The 25527-nt window shown below is 37.8% G+C and overlaps 1 protein-coding gene across 1 annotated transcript; it reads right to left on the bottom strand.

Annotated features, from left to right (window-relative positions):
• Positions 1–6100: 6100 nt before the first annotated feature.
• Positions 6101–25139, bottom strand: LOC129776487 (uncharacterized). Its single transcript, XM_055782161.1, has 4 exons — positions 25100–25139; positions 7413–7483; positions 6831–7280; positions 6101–6739 (listed from the first exon to the last, which is right to left on the bottom strand). The coding sequence occupies exons 3-4, from the start codon at positions 7199–7201 to the stop codon at positions 6532–6534; spliced, it is 579 nt and encodes a 192-aa protein (XP_055638136.1). The 5' UTR covers positions 7202–7280; positions 7413–7483; positions 25100–25139; the 3' UTR covers positions 6101–6531.
• Positions 25140–25527: the final 388 nt, after the last annotated feature.

The following is a 25527-nucleotide window of genomic DNA, read 5'->3' on the forward strand; positions in this document are numbered from 1 at the left end:
TTTTCAAGCAGTAACAAAAGGTTTCCCAATCCAAACCGACGGAATACTTGGGAGAGACTTTTTAGCTAAATATGAATGTAACATTTGCCTAAAAACATATATATATATATATATATATATATATATATATATATATATATATATATATATATATATATATATATATATATTTTAAGCCCTCCACTCACCCCCATCTAGAAGAAACTCTTATTCGAGAATCCTAGAGTTGGGCACCAATTGTTTTTTGCTGAAAAAAAAAATTTAATATAATTTACAATTCCACAGGACAAAACAAGATATTTAGGTACGAGGTGAGCGGACAATAACATGTAAAGCAAAGATGTATGGATCCCAGTGAAAATAGTATTTCTTTTAAGGGATCCAATATAATATAAGAATATAACATAGTAAAAAAGATAAATAGAAACAAACAACAAAAATTTGAATATAAAACATAGATTGTAGAAAATTATGAGAAAAACTGGCAAGTATACAAAAATAAGAAAGCTAAACACTGAGGTGGTTTATTGTGGTTGATCGAAATCTATACTAGGAAAACTCTTATGATCGATTTTAGGTATTATTTATTTTTAAAAAGATCTGAACGTGTTATTGCTCGGATTTCCGGTGGCAAAGCATTGAAACGGGACGGTCCATAAAACAAAATGCGCTGTCGACCAACATTGGTTGTTGCCCGACTTCGCATTAAATTTTGGGCTTGTCGTGTGAAGTGTTGGTGATTTGCTGTAGGTATTGTCAGGTTGTGATGGATATTATTGTCATTTATAACGCTGTGAATAAATTTTACAGTCTGTAATTCGCGCAGTCCAATAAGAGGCAGTATACTATGAGAATCGTCAGAGTATAAGTCCGAAGTAGGATGAAGAATTGGTAGTCTGTATATGATTTTCAAACATCTATTCTGCAACACTTGTAACATGGCTACTTTCATTCGAATTTAGAGGTCAACGTTTTGAAATACCTATAGAAGACAAATACGAAGGAAATATAGTTATTCCTCCTAGATGTCAAATAGTCAAACAAGTAAATTTTGTAAATATTAAGGAAGATAGCATAATTTTATCAAAACAAATTAAGCCTGGAGTTTTCTGTGCCAACACATTAGTGAGCCCAGAGGTACAATACGTAAAATTTATAAATGTAAATAATAATGCAGAAGTTGTCCCACACAATTTCGAACCCGACATAATTAAAGCAAGCGAATTTACTGAGCTATCTGCAGAAAGAAATCAAAATGTCGAAAATAGAATAAATAAATTATTAAGTGAAATTACGACACAAAAATTACCAAATGAAATTAAAGAAAAACTGAACATTTTGTGCGAGAAATATAACGATATTTTCGCACTAAACGAGGACCAATTATCGGTGAATAATTTTTATAAACAGAGGACTACCAGAAGTACATAAACAGGAAATAAACGAACAAGTGAACAAAATGCTTCAAGACAAAATAATTCAACCCTCAACGTCACCTTACAATTCGCCTATTTTACTAGTACCAAAAAAAACATGCACGACTGAAAAGAAATGGCGATTAGTCGTTGATTTTCGCCAACTTAATAAGAAAATTACCGCGGATAAATTTCCACTACCCCGAATAGATGAAATTTTGGATAACATCGGACGAGCAAAATATTTCTTAACTTTAGATTTAACATCCGGTTTTCACCAGATTGAACTCGAAATAAATTCCAAAAAATATACAGCCTTTTCTAGCCCCGATGGACATTACGAGTTTAACCGACTTCCTTTCGGATTGAATATCTCACCCAATAGCTTTCAGAGGATGATGACGATAGCACTCAGTGGACTACCCCCAGAATGCGCATTCTTGTATATAGACGACATCATAGTAATGGGTTGCTCCGTAAATCATCATCTGAAAAACCTTGAATCAGTATTTTTTGAAACTTCGACAACACAACCTGAAGCTTAACCCTTCCAAATGTAACTTTTTCGGTTCAGATGTGACGTACCTGGGACATCACATTTCAGAAGAGGGTATCCAACCTGACAAAACCAAATACTCGGCAATAGAAAAATATCCGATACCGACAAGTACCGATGAAGTAAGGCGATTCGTGGCATTTTGCAATTATTATAGACGCTTCATCAAAAACTTTGCTGAAATTTCCCATCCATTGAATAAATTATTACGGAAAAATGTACAGTTCAAATGGAAAACCGAATGTCCGAAAGCATTCGACACCTTAAGAAATCGACTATTATCACCAAGCATATTACAATTTCCTAATTTTAAAAAACACTTCACATTAATAACTGACGCATCAAAAGTTGCTTGTGGAGCAGTTCGCACTCAAGAGTACGACAACATGGATTTACCAGTTGCGTTTGCTAGCAAAGCTTTCACAAGAGGGAAAGTCAATAAGTCTACTATTGAACAAGAACTCACAGCAATTCATTGGGCAATCACGCACTTTAGACCATACTTATACGGACGCAAGTTTACGGTCAAAACAGACCATAGACCATTAGTATTCTTGTTTCCATGAAAAACCCCTCATCTAAATTGACCAGGATGAGAGTTGATCTCGAAGAATTTGATTTTGACGTACAATACGTACCAGGCAAAACAAACTTTGGTGCCGATGCACTGTCCAGGATCAAGATAGATTCAGAAACACTCAAAACTATGTCTGTGCTGATGGTCCAAACCAGAGCAGCCACACAGAAGAATAGTACCAACATTGACAATCAACAAATGAATTCCGATGATAATGAGACAGATCACCTCAATGTCCGGGAAGCCTTAAATCACCGAGAAACGTATAACTTACCAAAACTAATAATCGAGCGCGCAGAAACACAAGATTGCATTAAAATACAAATAATGGATAAAAGCTATAAAAGGGAATTGACTCCAGCGTCAATCATCCACACCGAGCCATCCAATGTAAACAAAACCCTAGGTAAAATCACAAAAGAAATTGAAGAAATGGCCAGAAAAGCGAAGATAGAAACCTTAGCTCTAGCGCTAACGAGTGAAATCTTGAGAATTACAAATATTCAAACTTTCAAGCAACGAATTTTTTTTGCAACGAAAAACTAAAACGAACGAAAATACTAATATACCAACCACCAAAACTGGTTGAAGACAAAGACGAGATACAAAGAATACTAAAACAATATCATGACACACCTACGGGAGGTCATGTAGGAGCAAATAGACTATATCAGAAGTTACGTTACTATTATTATTGGAGAAACATGAAGTACATAACATTGATTTCGTAAAAAACTGCATTAGTTGTCATAAAAACAAACACACCATTAAAATTAATGAAAATTTTGTACTGACGCCTACACCCCAGAAACCATTTGACTCAATAGCCATGGACACTATAGGACCATTTACAAAATCAAATACAGGGAATAGGTATGCACTAACTATACAATGCGACCTATCTAAATATGTAATCATCAAACCAAAACCTAACAAACAGGCAGAAACTTTAGCAAAGGCATTCGTTGAAAGTTTTATTCTTATTTACGGGACACCATCGACCATTAGAACAGATCAAGGTACCGAATATAGGAATGAACTTTTCAATAAAATAGCTGAACTCCTACATATGAAACAATCATTCTCAACACCTTATCACCCACAAACGAGAGAAATCACCGTTGTCTAAATGAATACATAAGACAGTTCGTCAACGAATCACAAACTGATTGGGATGAATGGCTACCTTATTATTCATTTTGCTACAACACTACCCCTCGTCCTGATTTCCATTTTACACCGTTTGAATTAATTTTTGGTCACCAAGTAGTACTTCCTCAAAATATTATGAATCCAAAAGCAATAGAGCCAAATTATAATATAGATCAATATCATTTCGAATTATAACAAAGATTACAAGCAGCCAGAATTAAAACCAGACAGTTAATCGAAAAACATAAAGTACAGCAAAACAAGAAACACGAAACCCAAACAAAACCTATAGAAATCAAAATTAAAGACAAAGTTATGATAACAAATGAAAATCGTAACAAACTGGATATAAAGGACCTTATACAATTATTAGAATAAATCATCCCAATGTAACAATAAGTAACGAAAATTCGGACACGCAAGTAGTCCATAAAAATAGATTAGTTAAAATAAATTCGCAATGAGTTTTCGATAATCAACAAAAATCAAATACACATGCATACTAAAACAGATCACTTTAATTCGTTATTATTCTAATTTGAACTCAAATTCAAGCCCGCTTACTTTCTCTCGGAACGCAATGAGCATTCCTTCCCAAAGGGGGATGGTGTAGCATCCCTATGCATTTCCATCATGCATTATTTTTCAATAACCCAAAAAACGATATTGCCTAGAAAGCAATGTTAAAAACATCGTTTCCAAACGACCCAGAATCAAAAAACAGCGATTCGTCTTCCGCATGGGCTAACACATGGTTACCATAAAAAACCATCTGGTTGTTTCCAAACACCGATGGTGGCTTGAGTTTGGGTCAACGATAATTTAGGTTATTATATAAGCTAGTTGGTAAGCAAATAATAGAGCAGTTCAATTTTAACCATCAACCCGGAATGTTTATTGAGTTATCCGAAACATCCCGCTCCTAAGAGAGGAGAAACCACGATTAGTTTAATAGAACGGGATTTGTATTTTGGACATTCCTTAACTGTGTGAGGAACACCTCCACAAAGAATGCATTTATCAGCATCCTTATTGCAAGTGCTTTCATCATGGTCGACTCCACATTTAGAACATTTAATTTTATTGCAACAGAAGGTTTTAGTGTGACCTAACTGTTTGCAATTAGTGCATGTCATAATTTTGGGAGTAAATAATCGAACTGGAAGACGAAGCTTATCAATGAGCACATAATTTGGAAGAGCTGTGCCCTCAAAGGAGATTCTGAAAGAACCAGATGGGAAATATTTCTTTTCGTTACCATCCATTAAAAATGAATTCAGGGATCTTACTTCCAAAATTTTCACATGAGGAAGTTTTACATCATGAAAAATACCCTCTGCGTTTTCGGAATCTTTTAGGTGGAGAGATTTTTCCGAAACCACACCATCGATTTCAACAATGTGTGCCGGAATATACACTCGATATTCATCAGTGAACAAAGAATTATTAACAATCGCATTAGCGTCTTTGCAATCCGAGAGCACAACACGAAGTTTGTCTTTATTCACTTTTGTAATTTCCAAGACACTTGAGTACTTAGACTTCAAGTCTTTGCAAATTTGGGTCACCCTTAAAGGTTTCCCTTTGGGACGGAAGAATACCACCCAACGTGTTTTCGATGATCCCGAAACGTTCTGGTATTGTCGAATTCGAGAAAGATTCTTGGAAGGAACATTCTCAATGATTGAATGCTGAAGAGAATTAATTGGATTTTGAACCGAGGTGAGTGAAACAGGATCATTTGTTGGTTGTGTAGAATTTTTTGTTGGGTTGGGTGTCGAATTTGACAGTAATTGGTTCTTCTTTTTCTTTGAAGGACGAACTTCAGAAAAACAATCATGAGGAGTATCTACGATGGTCATATCAACATCGGAGGTTTCGTTCCCCTCCATTTAGAAAAATTTGTGAAACAAAACTGAGAGTAGAAAGAGCATAAAACGTCTAACACGTACAGAAGTTAAAATAATTATATATGTATTAAAAAAAAATTAAATAAATAAAGAAACAGATAAATAGAATAAAACGAAACAAAAACTTAGCTGCTTTAGATTTTCCAGTGGCAAGAAATCTTCAAAAATCCTGTTCCAAGGTTCAATACAGCTTCACACACCGAAAGTACTTGAAAATGCAAAAATCGAATATCTTCTTCGGGGAATTTCACTCGCTGAACAAACGGGTCCAGTTACTGCACTATTTCTTCCGGAAAAAGTTTTCAAAACGCTGAAATGTCTTAGAGAAAGAAAAATCACAAAGAAAATCTGAAATATTCGTTATGATGAAAATTATACGTCACCTTTATTCCACGGCTTGCTGATGTATAATTGTGCAAATTATGACAATTAATTTTTTTCCTGAACTTTCATAGAGATAACTCCTATAAGAAAAAATTAGAATAGATAAGAAAGAAGCCTTTTCTTAGATTCTTCCAAAGAAGCAATATTTTCTTCTAAAAAATTGTCATTATTACGACGAAACAGTTTTTATTTATCGGTCCTGCATCTGTTTCTAAGCTCGTCATATACTAACTAGATGGTTATTCATAATTAGTTCATAGACAAACTATGCTTTCCAAATTGAGTTTTTTATGATTTATGTTTTCATTATATTGACTAAAAAGTTAATTACAGTTTATGGATTATCCCTGTTGTACAATATACTTGCTATAGCTAAGTTCAGATCAATATTTTATGGAAATTTCAAACAGATAGTCAACAGAAATCATCACTAAGACCACAAGCTAAGTAAACTCGTTTGTCATACACAGTCGTTATGATAATCATATCATAACGTGAGTGTTTACATTCTACCAAATAAAACTTAAAAAAGACCCCTCAATGTATCGTATCTAGAATAATGGTCTTCTCTCTATCTGTGAGAGACATTCGACTGATTAAACACTTGGCTGCATCTACTGTCTTAAGGTGTTGCTGTTGCTGATATACAGAATTCATTCTAACGAAGCCACCCAAAACTTTCGCCTCGTATGCCATACATTCCTTTTGAATTTCAATCATAACTACCAAGGCGTCAGTAAAAGCGCTTAAACAGAATATTCACAGAAATAAATATTAATTCAATTTATCGGATTGAAAAATAATGGATCTCTTTGATACGAAATTTGAATACATACGATGAGTTGTCTTCTTCCGTTTCCTGCAATTGTTGCAACGATTGATTCTGATTATCCTCACGTGGGTGTTGCTCCAAGTTTGATTCTTGAATGCAAATAGAAGATGGTTCGCTGCATGGGGTATTTGTCTTTCCAAATTCCGTCACACTCAGCAGCATTTGTGCACCTTGCGATGGATCACTTTGCTCCACTTGCAAAGAGTTACTCGAATTTGTGATATTGGTTGATGCACAGGATGATTGTTTTAGGTTCTTCAAAAAGGGTAATGGGACGTCCCAGTCAATGTCACGTTGTAGTAAAAGTATATCCAAATTCATCAGTTCATGATCTTTTTGTGAAAATTTCGTCATGTCATTGCATAACATATCCATATGAGGCCCGGTTGGGAACAAGTCAACTGTGTCTTCGATGTAAGTCACGAAACGCACGTCCTCGTCACCATTAGACGTTCTGTAGATGAAATTTTTACCATATAGCTCTCAAGTATTGCGTTGAATATTTACGTACTACAATATTTGCATTTCGCCAATATCAAAAGTCGTATCTACTGCTTTGTGTATTCAATATGATTGTACTACTTACTCCAAAATCGATTCATCAAAACTATGGTCAAATGTGTGATTTAGCGAACTATTGCAACGGATTATTAGTTCCTGAAAAAATGACAATTATATGATAAACAAAATGATATTCCGTGGCCGACTATGATTAGTCACATATGAAGGAGAATTTAGTTTTAATACTTTATAGGAAAATCAGAAGGACCAGCAAATTGAAGAGTACTAATGGGCCATCAATGCGGTCGAATGATTTACAAAGATCAGTGTAAAAAATATTGTGCCAAACGTTATTTTTGAATGCCATAGAACAAATTGTAGAACAAATGTCAAAGCACAAATTATAGCTTTAATTTGGTTGATAGAAATAATCATGTTTAGTACGCATTTTAAAATAAAACTAGTAATTAGACTTCAAAAACCACGAACTTCTAAATTTTTCACTTCCAAAATGATATTTAAATCCACTAATTAAGATGGTTCGTTTATTGTCTATTCATCAACAGGCTGTGAAGGCCCCAATGATGTTACTTATATCTAAACATGAATGTTACACTACATAAGTTCGTCACATAATAAAACTAACATCGAAACTAAAAACCTATGGTAAATTAAACTAGTTCAGAAAAAAAAGAGCTAAACCTCCGGCGAAGAAGCGTTCGGGATAAATGGAAGTCGTACAACATGGTCACTCTGTTGAATAATCTTTGCAAACCACTAAATCCACCAAACATGCTGTAGTTCGTACGTTGTACGGGCAATCTTAGCATCGCATTATTCCGGAGAGCTCGAGGTCGGACGTTGATATTGATGTTCTCCAAGAGAACGGGACAGTCGATGCGTCCTTGCAAAACATCAGCTATGAACAGAGCTCTGGCTGTATCTCTACGGACCGATAAAAGTTCCAGGTTAATCAACTGACAACGACTCTCGTAACTCGGTAATCGGAAGGGGTCCGTCCACGGCAATCTGCGGAGTGCATATCTCACGAACCTTCGTTGAACAGACTCAACTCTTTCGACGCCATTGTTGTAGTGAGGAGTCCAAACTGCAGAACCATACTCTAAAACAGAGCGAGATAGAGAGCAGTAGATGTCAGTGAAATTTTTGGCAATTCTGAAGATGAATCCTAGAGTTCTGGTCGCTTTATTGACAATGAACGAGATGTGCGGTTTGAACGAGAGTTGCGTGTCCAATATTACCCCTAGGTCTTTGACTTCACTAACGCGCTCGATTTCTGAGTCACGCAAGACATACGTATACAATATGTTCTTTCTCGTGCGCGAGAACGAGATGACGGAGCATTTAGCGGGGTTTACATCCATGCGGTAGAGCATACACCAATCGGCGAAAGCATCCAACTGTCTCTGAAGGAAGTGACAATCTTCAATTGAGCAGACCCGAAGGTAAATTTTCAGATCATCTGCGTATGACAGTCGTGGTCCTTCAATCACCAAATTTACGTCGTTAAAATAGATCAAAAAAATCAGCGGACCCAGATGACTACCTTGTGGTATGCCAGAAGTAGCAGCAAATAGAGAGGATTGACAGTCGCCAATAACGACGGCTAGTCGGCGGCCAGTGAGGTATGATTGGAACCATTGCAGAAGGTTGCCGTTAATCCCAAGCCTGTCGAGTTTGGCAACAGCTATACGGTGGTTCAATTTATCAAAGGCCGCAGTCAAATCTGTATAAATGGCGTCCGTTTGAGCGTATTGTAACATAGAATTGGTAATGTAGGAGGTGAAACACAGTAAATTTGTGGTGGTGGAGCGACCCGTCGTGAATCCGTGCTGGTCAGTGCTAATGTACGGCTTGCTGAGAGCGTTGAGCGGTTCCATAATAACGAGTTCAAACAATTTAGCCAAAGCACAAAGCGAAGTAATGCCACGATAATTATTGACGTCCCGTCTATTTCCTTTCTTATGGACTGGGAACATATGCGATAGTTTCCAACAGGTCGGAAAAACGCCAGTAGACACGGAAAGCTGGAATATTTGGAGCAGCGGGGTCAACAAGTCATTCATGTGCGTTTTGAGAAAAGCTGATGGGATTCCGTCAGGTCCCGGATTGAACGACGCTTTGAGTTTCGAGAACGATCTAGAAATCATCTCCAAACTGATGTCAACTCTACTCAGGGTTTGGTTGGAGAGAGGGACGTAGCCAGCAGCATGCCTGATATGTTCGTCGCTCAAACTCTCATCGGTGACGCTGGCAAATTTATCTGAGAAAAGGTTGCAGATATCCCGTTGCGTAGAGGCCACGATTCCATTGAATGCCATAGACGATGGCAAACCGGCTGAATGGCGCTGCTCGTTGACAAATTTCCAAAACTGTTTGGGATGTGATATGAGTTTTCTCTGTACACGACGCTGATAATGTAGGAAAGATTGCTTCGCAACACGTTTATATTCGTGGTTGATTCGCGCATATTTATATTGAAGAATTTGTGTGCGGTGTGTGGTGAAATTTCTCAAGGCGGCCCTCTTCATTGATTTCAGTCGTCGAAGCACACAGGTCTGCCATGGTTTGCGGGATGCATGGTGGCATTTCTTTTTCGGCACATATCTATCGATAACATATGCCAGAACGTTGGAGAATGTTAAAGCTGCAGATTCGACGTTAACGGTGTCTAGTATATCGTCCCAGTTGAAGCTAGAGAGTAACTGGCTGATACCACAGTAACTGGTCGGCATTACGAAAGTCATAAGAAATTGCTACAGGTGAGATATCGAAATGACAACTTAGTACCAACGGTAACCAGCAGAGGTGGATGATGAGGAGTGTGCTTAACAAGAGGAGCAGGAGCTCTGCATAGGAATGGGGCTGTGTCCTGCGCACTCACAAAGCAGAGATCCAGACTACGGTCATTCTGATTGGTAACGTAATTGATTTGCGAGAGAGTGGCTAAGCTGTAATTGTCAAGCAAGAAAGAAGCATTGGGAGGGATGGTCGAATGAGCCAAATCCGGATAAAGGAAGCCGTTGCAGGATTTCTTCCACGAAATTCTTGGAAGATTAAAGTCGCCCATTAAGATGACTTCATCTGTTGCTTTAGCGGTTTCCAAGACAGAGAAAACCGACCGACAATGTGTCTCAAAGAGCTCGCGTTCTCGTATTCGGTCGGGAGGAATGTACAACGCACATAGAAATAAAGTACGGTCGCCAAGTGTGATCGCCGTCCACACCTGCTCCAAGCAAATCCATTTTTGATTATCTACAGCTCTCGCTTCGAGTCTGGAGTTCACGGCCACCAGAACGCCTCCGCCTCTAGCCTTACGGCTATTATCAGCATTCCTATCACATCGAAAAACTTCATAATCTTTACCGAACATCTGATGCGAGAGCGTACGTGAGTCTAGCCAAGTCTCTGTGAGAACAACGATATCGTAGCATTGATCCGATACAGCTAGCCGAATATCATCGACATTTCTGTTGATGCCGCCGACATTCTGGTAATATACGACGATTTTCTGATGGCAATTGAACGAGAGAACGTTGGATTGCGAGGTAATAGACGCAGATGGTGAGATCGCGGTGATGGAACTGGAATTCAAGGCGGTATCAGGCGACGAAAACACTGAAGTGTGACGGTACTTGCCTGCTGCAGCAGACTGGAAAACCCCCGGTCTACCTCTGCCATCAGGTCCGAGACGACTATGGTGAACATTAATTGGAATAGACACGACTGAGGCAGAGGAGACGGGGGCTTCCAAGATGCTGTACAAAATGCGTCCCGGATTGGATGTTTGCTGAGGTGATAAATTCGTCATCAAAGCCCGAGCCGTCGTAAAAGTTGGAGTGGCAGAGATACAGCTAGAACTTAAAGCGATATCAGGCGACGGAGAGACTGAAATGTCAAAATACTTGCCTTCTAAAGCAAGTTGGTATATGGTTCTCAAATATATACTGTACAAGATTTTCTTATCTTTCGAATGTAAGCAAGATCGTCGTTACGTTGAAAAACATTTGACATATGGGTTAATACAAAACGTAGCGATAATGTTTTTCAACGTAACTCCTAAACATATAGTTTTACCATAATGATGTATTTGGAAAAGTTGTTGAAAATTATAAGCAAATTCATAAAATTTCATGAACATGGCGGTATAACACGATAAACATATTAAAAGAGCCTATTTACTATAGGAAAGACAATAAATTAGAAATATTTTCTTAAATATCTCGAGAATGACTGCATTTATGAGGAAATTGATAAAGATCTTTTTTGTTTTAAAACACATCGGAATTCATAGTTTGTGGATAGAAATGATTGTTAACATACAAAAATTTGAAGTTTCGAAAATTCATAAAAAATCGATGTTCCCCAAATTTCCTCAAAAATAGTTCTATCATCTTGTACCCATTTTAAAAAATTTCTGCATGACTTCTATTTTATATGAAACAATTGAAAAAAAATAAAAAAGGCATATTTAAATTTAAAAAAAAATTAAATTGAAAAAGACAATAAATTAGAAATGTTTTTTTTTAAATATATCGAGAATGGATGCATTTAGAAGGAGATTGATTAAGAGCCTTTTTATTTTAAATCACATCAGGACTCATAATCTGTGGCTAAAAATGATTGTTAACATACAAAAATTCCAAGTTTCGAAAATTCATAAAATGTTCCACAAAGTTCTACATAATTCATATTTCATATTGGATTAATTTAAAAAATATATATATTTTAGATATTACAAATTAAAGTTTTTTTTGTAAATAAAAAAAGTTCTTTTTTCTCAGTGTATATCTTTTTCACGTTTGGACATCAATACTCTATAACTCTTTCTAAGACACTTTTTCGGTACGACTCATAGTTTTTGAGATATAAATTATCAATGATTTGTCTTACTAAAATCGATACGCCTTTTTCAAAAGTTACACTTGAGTCAAACAATTCCCAAATGCTGTGGAAAACTCATATTTCCTCCAACCTAAACGAAATACAAACCTTCATTCGAATCAAAAATACTCATGGTTTTTCATTTGTCGATTTCATTCGGAATTGCTGAGTATCCATATCAAAATATCGTTTGTGAATCTACTCTCGAATATTTTTATTAAAGCTGGTTAGCTGTTTGAATTCTAAAAAACTTAGACAATGAAATCAAGCTCATTGTTTGAGAACAGTTATTGTCATTTATCGTATAAAAACAACTATCGAAACAAGGCAGAAGTTGTATGAAATTAATGCTTATATCATCGTGCTGTTCAAATTGTGAAAATGTAAGGTATTGCTAGTTTTGGATCGTTCAACTCACACGAATTGCCACTCAAACGCATATACGTTGAACAGTGTCCAAATTCTGATGCTGTTCATTTAACTGATCAGCAGATTCATAATAACATAACCCAGCAAATCGTATAATTTTGCACGTGCCAAGTCTTACAAGAAATCCGAATAAATCATAATCGCATATAATATCAATCAAAGTATGTGTTCGGACTTAGTTCGAAACTCCTTGAATCGGTCTTGTTTATGACAGATCAAAGCTGGAATTTATTGCATTTAGTTTAGTAACAATTTGTTTTCAAATTTTATAATAAAACTTACAATTATAGTTTCGTTCTAAAGTTCCTTGCAGATGCCGCTCAAATAATGACGGATTATTTTTCAAACCTAATTTTAGTTTAGTCTTGATTTAATTATATGAGTTTGGATGAATATAAGAATATTTTAATTACTCACTATCAGCTTTTTAATAATCGAATTGAATTCTCGATTCTCCTGCTGCTATTCAATTTTCTATTGCTGTAAGTTAAGTTTGATTTATACATTGAATAGTGTAATAAATTTTATAATGATTACTTACAGCGATTTCAAATAATTACTACTTAATAAAAAATCTCTACGAAAACCTCTATCTAATTTACTTCCAACTTCTTTTGACTTTGATTTCGAATACCTATTCTTTCTCTACTCCAACTTTTCTTTTGTTTTTCAAATTCCATTTGTTTACTTTCCTCCTTTTGTTTTGTTTACACCGCAGAACATATAGCTCCCGAAGTTGTCTGCAATCACTTAGTAAACATTCCTAATTTTCAGCGGCTATTTGAAATCGCATAAAATTTAAAAACTCGATTTTATATACCATTATCAAATGAAGTCGCAATTCGGTATAATAAACATCAATGTTATGATGTACATTGTCGTAAAATATATTTAATCCGCATCATATGCGTATCCCAGCAAACATTACATCGTATAATTTTGCACGTGCCAAGTCTTACAAGAAATCGGAATAAATCATAATCGCATATAATATCAATCAAAGTATGTATCGTGTATATTTGAAATCGCATTAAATGTAAAAACTCGATTTGAAATACTATTATCAAATTAAGTCGCCATTCGGTATAATAAACATCAATGTTATGATGTACAATGTCGTAAAATATATTTAATCCGCATCATATGCGTATATTACGCTGATGCAGTTTGTGTGTCGTATAAGCGTATAATTTAAATCGATTCAGTACTGTAGTAAATCGTGTTGCATGCTGAAGAAAATCATGAAACAGTAAATCATATTAGATCCTAATATAGAACATATTACATCATATTGAAATGTCAATGAAATGCTGATGCACTTTTAACCGCTGTTGAATTAAATTCAGATAGCTTCAGATAGCCGCGCGAGATAGCTGGTGGATGATAATCCAGACGACCGGAGTTCGAACCCACACCGGAGCAGTTTTCACCAAACGTCAATCTGTGCCATTTTAAACATTCATATTCCACTCCCAACACAAGTCAATCAAACAATTATTATTTTTACAAACATGAATACTCATATATAAAAATGGCAATTCGTGAGGCTATAATAAACATTTCACGAAAATATTTTGCGCCTTTTTTTCTATGTCTGTAATAAATCGTATATGAGTATGGCAAAAGTCGTATTTGGTGCTTTGACAATTCATGAATATATTCATATTAGATCGCAATTCAATTCAACATAATCGCTATTATAGCCGGTCAAAGTTGCATATTCATCCAAACAAATTCGGTAAGCATTTGCCATGAATGTATATGGCCTCCACTTTTGCATGCATATGCCAGTTAGGTGCATTATATGCCAACCAAATTTTAGGGCACATGATGTTATATATACGCTTGTTATGCGATTTAATGTTTGCTGGGAAGTTTACTATTAACGTTGACTGCATTAAGCCTTGTGCTCCCTTTTGACGTAGGACTACGTCTTTCATTTCTGTACCGGGGTGTAAGTTCAAAGTTTCGAAAACGAGAAAGTGACGCTGGAGTGCAAGGTTTTGCACGTTAATACCTCTTCACCGGCTGAATGGAGCGGTATGATAATCACTCCATCCGAAAGATAAAATGTCAACGAGTTATATGATTGTCATTTATTGGTCCAAAAAATCTATTCAATAGCTTTAAAATTGCTTTGAAAGCAAGCTATTGAAATCGTCATTGCTCATTGATGATGATTGGTGATCGCAATGTGTTCCCGAACACGGACGCAAAATCTAGGCACCTGGAGAAACCGACATAGCGAATACATGCATGCTGCGACTTCTTTTGTTCGCTTGCATTAGTGTTTTGGAAACCACAGCGGACACATGCAAGGCGTGAGAACTTTTACTCGCATCAGTTTCTGTTCTGCTTTCGCATGGAACAGTCATGGAAAAATGGTTTGCGTGTGAATTCGTCCAAGCGAAGGAATATTCACATCTACGTATTCGACTTGGTGTTCCCGTCATGCAATCCAATTGACGAATTTACGCAAATCTGAATCAGCTCATGCGACATTAGAGTTTAGAACCACAAAAGCGATGATGTGAGTTTATTCTACGCACTGAAAAACAAGATTCGGTCGTGATTATTCATTTTATTTCCATTTTGATTCATTTCAATCATTAAATGTCTACAGTATATGGTAAGAAAGATAGGGCTTTGTATATTTACGATGATTTCAACACGCTATTGGACCAAAGTCATTGATAATCTTCGAAAATTCTGAGTTTAATAATGCATACAGGTTATGAATAATGTGGCTAATGGTGATGAAATCGACATCATATTAAGTTGGATTATATCATTGATAATGTAAGGGCCGATACAAGAAGGATTTGCAGTATTTTTAGCGCAACACATGCTACTCATCGTTTATCTAATTGAAAAAAAATTAAAGTTACTACACTTATACCAAGCCATTCTTCAAAATATACATACTACATTGTAAAAGGCGATTTTCTACCTTTTTTAGCGTAGAGATAATACGTGAAACCGGGAAATTCGAAGATAAATTTTGATTTTCAAAAAAATTTGAACGACCAAAAAAACACAACATTATCGTTTTACTCGCTGCGCCTTCTTGTTGTAAATCTAACGTAAATTCGTCAATAGCATCAGTTTCTTTTTTGCTTTCGCATGGAACAATCATGAAAAATTGCCACATTACGATAAAAACAAAATGAATTTTATGCAAGGTTATATATACTTTATTTCGTTTTACCGTGAAGTGGCGCCCTCAGTTTCTATTTTGCGCATGGAGTAATCATGAGAAATCTCGTGTTATTCTCAAGAAAACAAAAATGAATCATGTATCAAACATCTTCAGTTGCTTTTATAAGGCCACTCAAATTTCATCGGTTCGTTTTGGGACCACCAACAAGTTCGAAAGAGTTGAATTTTATGATAATAACAATTCCATACTTATACTCATCCAACCACACACTAACAAGAAAAACTTTCTGCGATCTTTCAAAATATTCATTCATACATTCATTTAGAATTGATTCAGATGCAATTTCAAATAAATGATTACCGAGCCAACGGTAGTCCTACGTCTACTATGCGTTTATATCACAGATATAACCCATTTCTTGTTTATTTGGGAAAGGATAATGGCATTTGATTGGTGGAATGAACACACTTTGAAAATAATTATAGGAGGTTGTGTCCAAGACACGACCGCATTGTTGACGTAGAACTACGCTGTAGTTTAATTCAAGTCGCTTGTTTATAACTGCGAATATTATTTTATAATGCTACAAAATTTTAGAAATAACAATTCTACCAGTTTGGTCGCCTTGAAATATTTTTTTCTTGTAGAACCATTTGACGATTATTGTTTGATGATTAATTCTTGTCCTCGCAGAACAATACATGTAATCCTAGTTGAAGGGAGTTTTGCAACTGGCAAGCGAACCCAAATAAATGTAAAACTTATTATAACTTATTGAATAACTTGGTATTCCCAAATTTTTTTTTTGGTGCACAACCTTTACACCTGCTTTACCATAGTATCAGTTCAATGCATTAATGCAATGTCAAATGCACCAACGGAGCCTTTATGATGACGGAAAACGAACAATGTCAACTGCTTGGGAAAAGGCTGAATATTTGTCTCAGCAGAGATTCATTACTAATACCCTAGCGCAAATGTTTCCCTCCCGCTGTCTCTTTCCTTGTCGACACGTTCGGATCGACATGTTCAACCGCAACAGCGCAATTAGTTAAAACGCACGCACGTACACACACACAAAAATATCCATATATCGATGGCTTGAAGCAATTAAATATACACACAATTATCTCCGTTTTGCGCTCTTCTCAGCAGAATCCCTTTTTGTTAATATTGCCGGTCCAGCATCCTTCGTGGAGAGAGTTTTGCTACCGTCATGCGAAACCAAATCACAGACAAAATTCCAGAACATTTATTTTCTTGGTGAGCTGACGATAGCCTAGCTTGATAATTCCCCACACAATTGTGTACAGAACCTTAATGCAATGACGTCAGGTTGATGCAATTATTGCAATGCTAGAGCATCAGCGAGTCAGTAATTTGGCCACGTCCATAGCTCAATCCAAAATAAGACATGTGAGACTTTAAACTTGTTTAGTTCGTCTCTAACCTTCGAAAAGGCCCTTGGAAAACTTCACTTTTTCCTCGTATTACTCCTCCACTCCTCACCGTCCAGCTCGCCCAGCAACGATGTTGTTCAGTTGGTGTCCTCACGAAGAATGAAAGATTTGCCTTTCTTTTTCTCTTTGTTTTTAAGAGGCTTTAAACTTTGAAGTTCATTCGCCTCTACGGTTTGTCTCAGCGAGATCCACCTTTTATACTATAGGCTAATATTCTCCTTCGTTCTTCTTCTTTTCCTTTGTCCATGGGAACTTTAAGTCTTACGATTTCCCCTTCGTTGCTCGTTACTGACAGCTCTGTTCGGGAAATCACACACATGGACAGAACAAATGTACGGGAAAATGGAAACGCTTATAGTTATCATGAATTTTTACTATTTACACACTATGTGATTGTAGTGTATAGCATATCAAACAAATCTTAGGGAATTTCCGATTCGTTTGCTATGTAAATCGCCAAAATCCGTTCGCGGAAAAAAATAGTTATTAACATTAACTTTATTTCATAAAAACGTGACCTGTTTTCTGATTTGGCACCCTTAATGAAAGACGTAGTTTCGACAACGTTCGACAACTCGCAAGTAGATCGGACAAGTTTTCGAAACGATCCAACAAAGGTGTTTTTTTCCACATTGAATTAGACTGTGATTTTTTTTTATTGGTTGCGCTTGCGAGTAGAGCGACCGCGACGCTGAGGATACAATTCAGACAGATTCATCACACACGCCACACAGCAGCGGCTCTTTTGACCTCCTATCATTCCTTCTACCATCTGTGCTCGATTTACATCATTGTTCATCTGTGTTGTTAACCAAATCGGCAAACGTTGGAATTAGGGGTGTCTATTTTTCCTTGGCTTCATTACCGTTGAAATTTTATTGGAACTTTTTTTTATTTTATAATTTTATATAAATAAAATAAATTGATATAAATATTATCCCCAGCATAACCTTATAATATATTTTTTTACTTATTCATTTTGATAATCATTATATTCTGTTCATATCGAACAGTTGGCCGATTTTTCTGATATGGCTGAAGGCGGAAAGTACCCCCCGTTGACATAATTGAATATTTCTGATACCGAACCTCCTCCTGAAGAGCAGGAGGATGAAGCAGAAATTGAGGTAGAAAATTCTGTTTACGAAGTTGATAGTTCCGAAGATGAGGAAATCGACGAGAAACAGGATTTTCGTCCTAAAAAATACCCTGAAGGCTCCAAAGGCCCATTCATTGTGTACTTTAGACGAAAATCCAAACCTCTCAATGTCATTCGCATCTCGAAGGAACTAACTAAAAAATTTTCTGACGTTACCGAGATTACACGGATGGGGCCAGACAAACTACGAGTTGTCGTCTCAAGCAGGACCCAAGCGAACAAAATAACGCGCTGCGACCTCTTTGCGATTGAGTATCGTGTATACGTACCCTGTTGCAACGTCGAAATAGACGGCGTAATAACCGAAAAGGGTTTGACCCGAAAAAAGATAATCGATGGTGTCGTTCGCTTCAAGAACTCCACACTAAAAACTGTGAATCTTTTCTTGCATGCGATCGACTGAAATCTGTGTCACATAAAAATGACAAAAGAATTCTCAATCGGACAAACTCTTATCGTGTGACATTTGAGGGTTCCGCCCTTCCAAATTACGTTGCAATAGGGGTACTTCGTTTACCTGTTCGGTTGTTTGTACCCCGGGTAATGAAATGCAACAAAATGCAATAAAAAACGTTGCGCAGATTGTGGAGAGAGACATGATGAGAATCCTTGCGCGAAAGAGCACAAGTGTCTTCATTGCGGCGGGACGCCTCATGATTTTACTCAATGCCCGGTGTACATACAACAAGGGGAAAAACTCAAGCGTTCCTTAAAGAAACGTTCCAAGCGGACTTTTGCAGATATGCTTAAGAGTTCCGTGCCAACGACACAGGACAATCCCTACTCCATTCTGCAGAACGACGTGCCTGTTGCTGACGCTCCCAATGCCGGATGTTCCGGTACATCGCAGGGTGCCATCAGGAAAAGAAAAATTACTTCTTTTCCATCACTCCCCAGAAAGAATACCGAAACTTCCCAAGTTGGAATGAAACCTCGAACTGAACGTGCTGAGAATAGGCCGGAGCAAGTACCTCCCGGTTTACGTGGTCATGCTACCAACCAGGGGTAATCAGCACTTCGCGGAACAACAATGAACACGTCTGTTCCATTTTCGCGGTCGAAGCAACAGCCACTACCAGGCCTGCTTGCGCTTTCAGACCTTGTGGATAACATTTTAAATGCTTTAAATATAAATGATCCTCTTAAAAGCATAGTATTATGTTTGCTTCCGGTTGTGAGAACATTTTTGAAAGAAAAATGTGGCTTTTTAGCAGCGTTCATTTCCCTCGATGCCTAATTCAGCGCAAGAGGTCAAGGATTTGACCACTGTCATACAGTGGAATTGCAGAAGCATCATCCCTAAACTAGACCAATTTAAATTTTTAGTTCACAGTTCTAACTGTGATGTATTTTCTCTCTGTGAAACATGACTTTGTTCAGCCGATGAGCTGAATTTTCACGATTTCAACATTATTCGCCTCGATCGTAACGACTCGTTTGGTGGCGTACTATTGGGGATCAAAAAACGTCACTCCTTCTATAGAGTCACTATCCCATCGATTACAGGCATTGAAGTTGTCGCTTGCCAGATACAAATCAATGGCAAAGAACTCTGCATTGCTTCTATATATATTCCTCCCAGGACTACGGTAGGCCGCCATCAGTTCTTTGATATTATCGAAGCATTGCCGGAGCCGCGGTTAATCTTAGGTGACTTCAACTCCCATGGAACAGCATGGGGGTCACTCTACGATGACAACCGTGCCACGTTGATTTATGATCTGTGCGACAACTTCAACATGACAGTTTTAAATACTGGGGAAGCAACTAGGATAGCCAACCCTCCTGCACGGGCAAGCATGCTAGACATATCTCTCTGCTCTTCTTCATTATCCCTGGATTGCACATGGAAGGTAATCCAAGATCCCCACGGTAGTGATCACCTACCAATAATTTTATCGATCGCCAATGAATCAAAATCTAGTGAGTCAGTCGATATTGCGTATGACCTCACGAAGAATATTGACTGGAGAAAATTTGCGGAATTAATGTCAGAAGCAATCGTTTCGATGCATGAACTTCCTCCCCTTGAAGAGTATAACTTTATATCAAGTTTGATTTACGATAGCGCACTTCAAGCTCAAAAGAAACGTGGACCGGCTACCACTTTCCGACGTCGTCCTCCATCACTTTGGTGGGACAGGGAGTGTTCAAAGGTCTACCTTGAAAAATCATCCGCTTTCAAAAAATTCAGGAAATTGGATTAGTGGAATGGTTTCGAAAGTACCAAGCTCTAGAAGCCAAACTAAAAGGTCTGATTAAAGCAAAAAGCGTGGATATTGGCGGAAATTCGTCAATGGTTTGTCAAGGGAGACCGCTATGAGTACTCTTTGGAATACGGCTAGGAGAATACGTGGCTGGAACCATACCAATGAATGTGAGGAATACTCTGACCGTTGGATTTTCAAATTTGCAAGGAAGGTTTGTCCCGATTCTGTTCCTGCACAAAGCGTCGTACGCGATATTCCACTCCAATGCGATTATGAGAATTTTTCGATGGTAGAATTCTCAATTGCCCTCCTCTCATGTAACAATTCAGCTCCGGGGTCGGACACGATTAAATTCAACTTGTTGAAGAATCTTCCCGACTTGGCAAAACAGTGTTTGCTGAACTTGTTCAACAAGTTTCTGGAGCTGAATATTGTCCCGCATGACTGGATACAAGTGAGAGTGATAGCCATACGAAAACCCAACAAGCCGGCTTGCGATCACAACTCGTATAGGCCGATTGCAATGTTATCCTGTATTCGCAAATTGTCAGAGAAAATGATTCTACTTCGTTTGGACAAGTGGGTCGAAACGAACAATTTGCTGTCAAATACGCAGTTTGGCTTCCGCCGAGGTAAAGGGACGAATAATTGTCTCGCGCTGCTATCTTCTGAAATCCAAATCGCATTTGCTCGCAAAGAACAAATGGCTTCCGTTTTCCTCGATATCAAAGGGGCATTTGATTCAGTTTCCATGGAAATTCTCTCAGAGAAGCTTCATAATCGTGGACTTTCACCAATTCTGAATAATTTCCTGTACAATTTACTGTCGGAAAAGCACATGAATTTCTCTCATGGCAACTCAAAATCTTCTCGTTACAGTTTTATGGGCCTACCGCAAGGCTCCTGCCTAAGCCCCCTCTTGTACAGTTTTTACGTCAATGGTATGGATGATTGTCTAACTAGAGACTGCACGCTGAGACAACTTGCAGACGATGGAGTTATTTCCATCACGGGTACTAATCCCGTCGCTCTGCAAAAGTCGTTGCAAGATACCATGAACAATCTGTTCACGTGGGCCCTCAAGCTGGGTATCGAATTCTCTACGGAGAAAACTGAAATTGTCGTTTTTTCTAGGAAGCACGAATCCGCCCAATTCCAGCTTTACCTATCTGGCAAAACGATCCAACACTCTATGTTTTTCAAATACCTGGGTGTATATTTTGGTTCTAAATGTACCTGGGGGAGACACATTGCGTATTTGAAACAGAAATGCCAGCAAAGAATCAATTTTCTCCAAACAATTACCGGAACATGGTGGGGTGCCCATCCAGGAGACCTCATTCAGTTGTACAAAACAACGATATTATCAGTGTTAGAATATGGCAGTTTTTGCTTCCGATCAGCTGCCAGGATTCATATTCTCAAGCTGGAGAGAATACAATATCGTTGCTTGCGTATAGCCATGGGGTGTTTGCATTCGACACATACGATGAGTCTCGAAGTTTTGGTAGGAGTACCCCCGCTTACTCTTCGGTTCACAGAATTATCCTACAGATTTCTCATCCGTTGCAAGATTATGAATCCATTGGTGATTGATAACTTCGAAAATCTACTCCAACTTACTCCTCAGTCAAGTTTTATGTCTTTATACCATGAATACCTTACCCACGACGTGCACCCTTCACCAGGCATCTCCAACCAAGTTTGCTTCCCATACTTTTGCAATTCCTCTGTCATTTTTTATCTGTCCATGCGACAAAAAATCCATGGAATACCAGATCACCTACGCTCCAATGTTATTCCGTCCATATTTTCGGAAAAATATGGGAAAGTTGGATCTGATAAAATGTTCTTTACTGACGGTTCATGCTAGAGATGTGCCATCCGCTCATGAGCTGTTCCGAAGAATCGACTCTTTGAAGTGAGTTGACGCGGAACAGCTCGCAAAAAAAATCAAACAGCTCTTCAGCTCACTTTGATGATGATGAAGGAGAGAAAAGAGCTGTAGAATTGAAGAGAGTGTGTGAGCTGTAATATTCAAATGAACTGACCGTCTCTCGCTCTCCGTGTTATGATATCAGTTCAGTTTCATTTGTTCCTTGTCTTTTCAACTGTTATATTCGGGTTGACGGAATTGGGCTTTGTTTTAGGGGGCGCCAAAAATAATAATTGACTTTCAGGCAGAATGAGCACGTTTTTAAAATTCAAATTATGAATGAAAATTAAAATCTGTGTATTAAATTAGTCTAAAACACTTTGTTTGTAGGCGGTGAAAAAATCTCAAAAAATTCTTCTTGAAGACAATTTTATATTATAATGAAAAGTCTCAGTAAAAATATCGGAAATGTATAGACCAAATTGAAAGTCGCCACCAGATGTCGACTCTGACAACTGAGCTGAAGAGCTGTTCATAAAGAACAGCTCTTCTAGATGAGCTGAGCTGATCTGAGCTGTTCATCATGATGAGCTGGATTGCACACCTCTAGTTCATGCATAAACAGGTCCACTGGCTTCGGCATCTTCAATGAAAATTCCAGTGCCTCTTTCAAACTCATCCTTGTTCCGTGTATGTCGCAGAAATGGGTGCGATATACTATGCTCTAGGGATCATTGAAACACTGCCCATCGACCATTATTTTATTTTTTCAGACAGTCTCAGCTCAATGAAAGTTGATAAACGCTCATCTTATTTCCTAACAAGAATAAGACATCTATTGAGTGTTTTGGTCGATAAATTATTCAAGATTACCTTAGCATGGGTTCCCTCTCATTGCTCGATTCCGGGGAATGAGAAAGCGGACTCGCTAGCTAAGGTGGGCGCTTCAGAAGGCACACTTTTTGAATGGCAAATTGCCTATAATGATTTTTTTCACATTCCTTGTCAGGACACACTCGTTAGTTGGCAGCGCATGTGGAGTGAAGATGAGTTCGGTCGTTGGTTACACACGATTATCCCTAAGGTTTCGACGAGTGCTTGGTTTAAGGGATTGAATGTAGGTCGTGATTTCATTCGCGTGATATCTCGGCTCATGTCCAATCACTACAACCTAAACGCGCATCTCTATCGCATTGGGCTCGCGGCAAACAATCTTTGTGATTGTGGCGATGGCTACCACGACATCGAGCATGTTGTCTTGTCGTGTATCCGGTTCCATGCTGCTCGCTCTCAGCTCTCTAGAGCACTGAGAGCACAAGGCAGACAATCGGATATCCCCGTCCGGGATATCTTAGGTAGCCGTGATCCTGATCTTCTGCTTCATCTATACCTGTTCCTCAGAAACGCCGATGTCAACGTTTAATGATGTTTCCTTCGTTGTGTCCCTGTTTCATATCCCTCCTATCTGATCTATAAAGTTTTACTTAGTCGCGGCAATACATACACACACTCTTTACAGATACACGGGCCAAAGGTTGTGCAGTCCACTGATGATTCAACAAGAGCCAAAGGTTGTACCGCTCATGACAACTCTACACGAGCTGATGATTGCGCCGGCTAGTGACCATTCTATATGGATTCCTCGAGTCGAGAAGACGCACCACGCTAGATATGGGGTACATACTAGGGGGGCGTTGCAGATTAATGGTCAGCTGCATGCCAATAGGAAGTATTTCATCAGGCTAACGCCATATGAGCCTTGATAAAAATATATATTTTAGGAAAAAAAAATATCGTCACTAGGTGAGATTTGAAGTCGTGTCTTCATTTGTTATCGACTCGAGCGTCAAATAGGAGCTAAAAAGTTAGGTGGCTTCCACAATAAAGCAGTAAACTTTGCAATCTCACGTCACTCGCCGCGCGAAATAAAGGTTTAACGATTAATTTTTGCCGAAATATCATAGTAATTAAGTCGGGTGTTTCAAGTAATAAGACACACAAATAACACCAAGTCGAAATTTTCATTCAAATTTTTTAAATTTTAAATTGGCTTCGAACCTGCTAAGTATTTTGTCTCAAAATCCGAATGTCGCGACTAGATGTCTACATTGCACAATCGTGATCTCGAATTGCGAAAAAATCTATCGTTTAAACATCAACGACTTTCGCTTTTGCAGGCTCGGTAGTGCCTGGCGGCTATGATGAACCGAGTCAAAAAAACACACCTGCAGTATCCTCGTGATCGATGATTTCGTTGACCTATAGATCTTAATTGTTAAATCATGCTAAATATTGTCCGGAAAAAATCGTGCCGGTTCTAAGGAAGAAATCAAAAGCATATTTTATAGACATAGGAAAAATGGGGGGAATTTTGACCCCCTAAGCAAATCGTCTAATATTTCCAAACCAATAAGGTCTGAATAAAAAAAACACATTGTACACATAGCTACACTTGTTTTCACTCAATCAATAATGTTGATCTTTCAAGCTACTTCTTCCAACGTTGGCTGTCCCATTTTTTTCTTGTTTTTCTCGACATCTGAAATCAATGAAACCAAAGAAAAGCTTCAAACCTGTAGGACCAATTCAGAAACAGAAACGTGTCCATGACACCCCACACAACACGCAAAATTAAAATGTAATTATTTTCATTTATTGTTATCTAACTTCCAGTTTCGCTGCATCAAATTGTTCCTCTTCTGTAGGCGAACAGAACTTCACTGCACAATACACGAAAAGTTTGTTTAATCAGCGTAAAAAAAGAATTCACATTTTCTTACAATCAAATGCTTGCTTTGTCAAGACGGGTCTATTGTACTAGGTGAGGCCGTTTCGTCACTAAGTTGGTTAGGGGAGCGGTATATAAAAAAGTACGGAAGAAAGCAGAAGGGGATTTTTTTCCTTGAAGCGTGAAAGAGACAGACTGATCAGGAGCGAGCTTGAGCACAAGCGTATTGTGTTTTGTTTACAAACAAAACACAGTAGACTTCCAAGATGGCTG

This window comes from Toxorhynchites rutilus, chromosome 1 (genome assembly GCF_029784135.1).
Source record: "Toxorhynchites rutilus septentrionalis strain SRP chromosome 1, ASM2978413v1, whole genome shotgun sequence".
Classification (NCBI taxonomy): Eukaryota; Metazoa; Arthropoda; class Insecta; order Diptera; family Culicidae; genus Toxorhynchites; species Toxorhynchites rutilus.

What these genes read in the sequence shown, in the direction of transcription:
- LOC129776487 (XM_055782161.1), bottom strand. Translation starts at nt 7,201, where the DNA reads ATGGATATGTTATGCAATGACATGACGAAATTTTCACAAAAAGATCAT. An exon ending in ACGGAAGAAGACAACTCATC is followed by an intron (nt 6,740 to 6,830) that starts GTATGTATTCAA and finishes ATTCTGTTTAAG; the next exon opens with CGCTTTTACTGACGCCTTGG.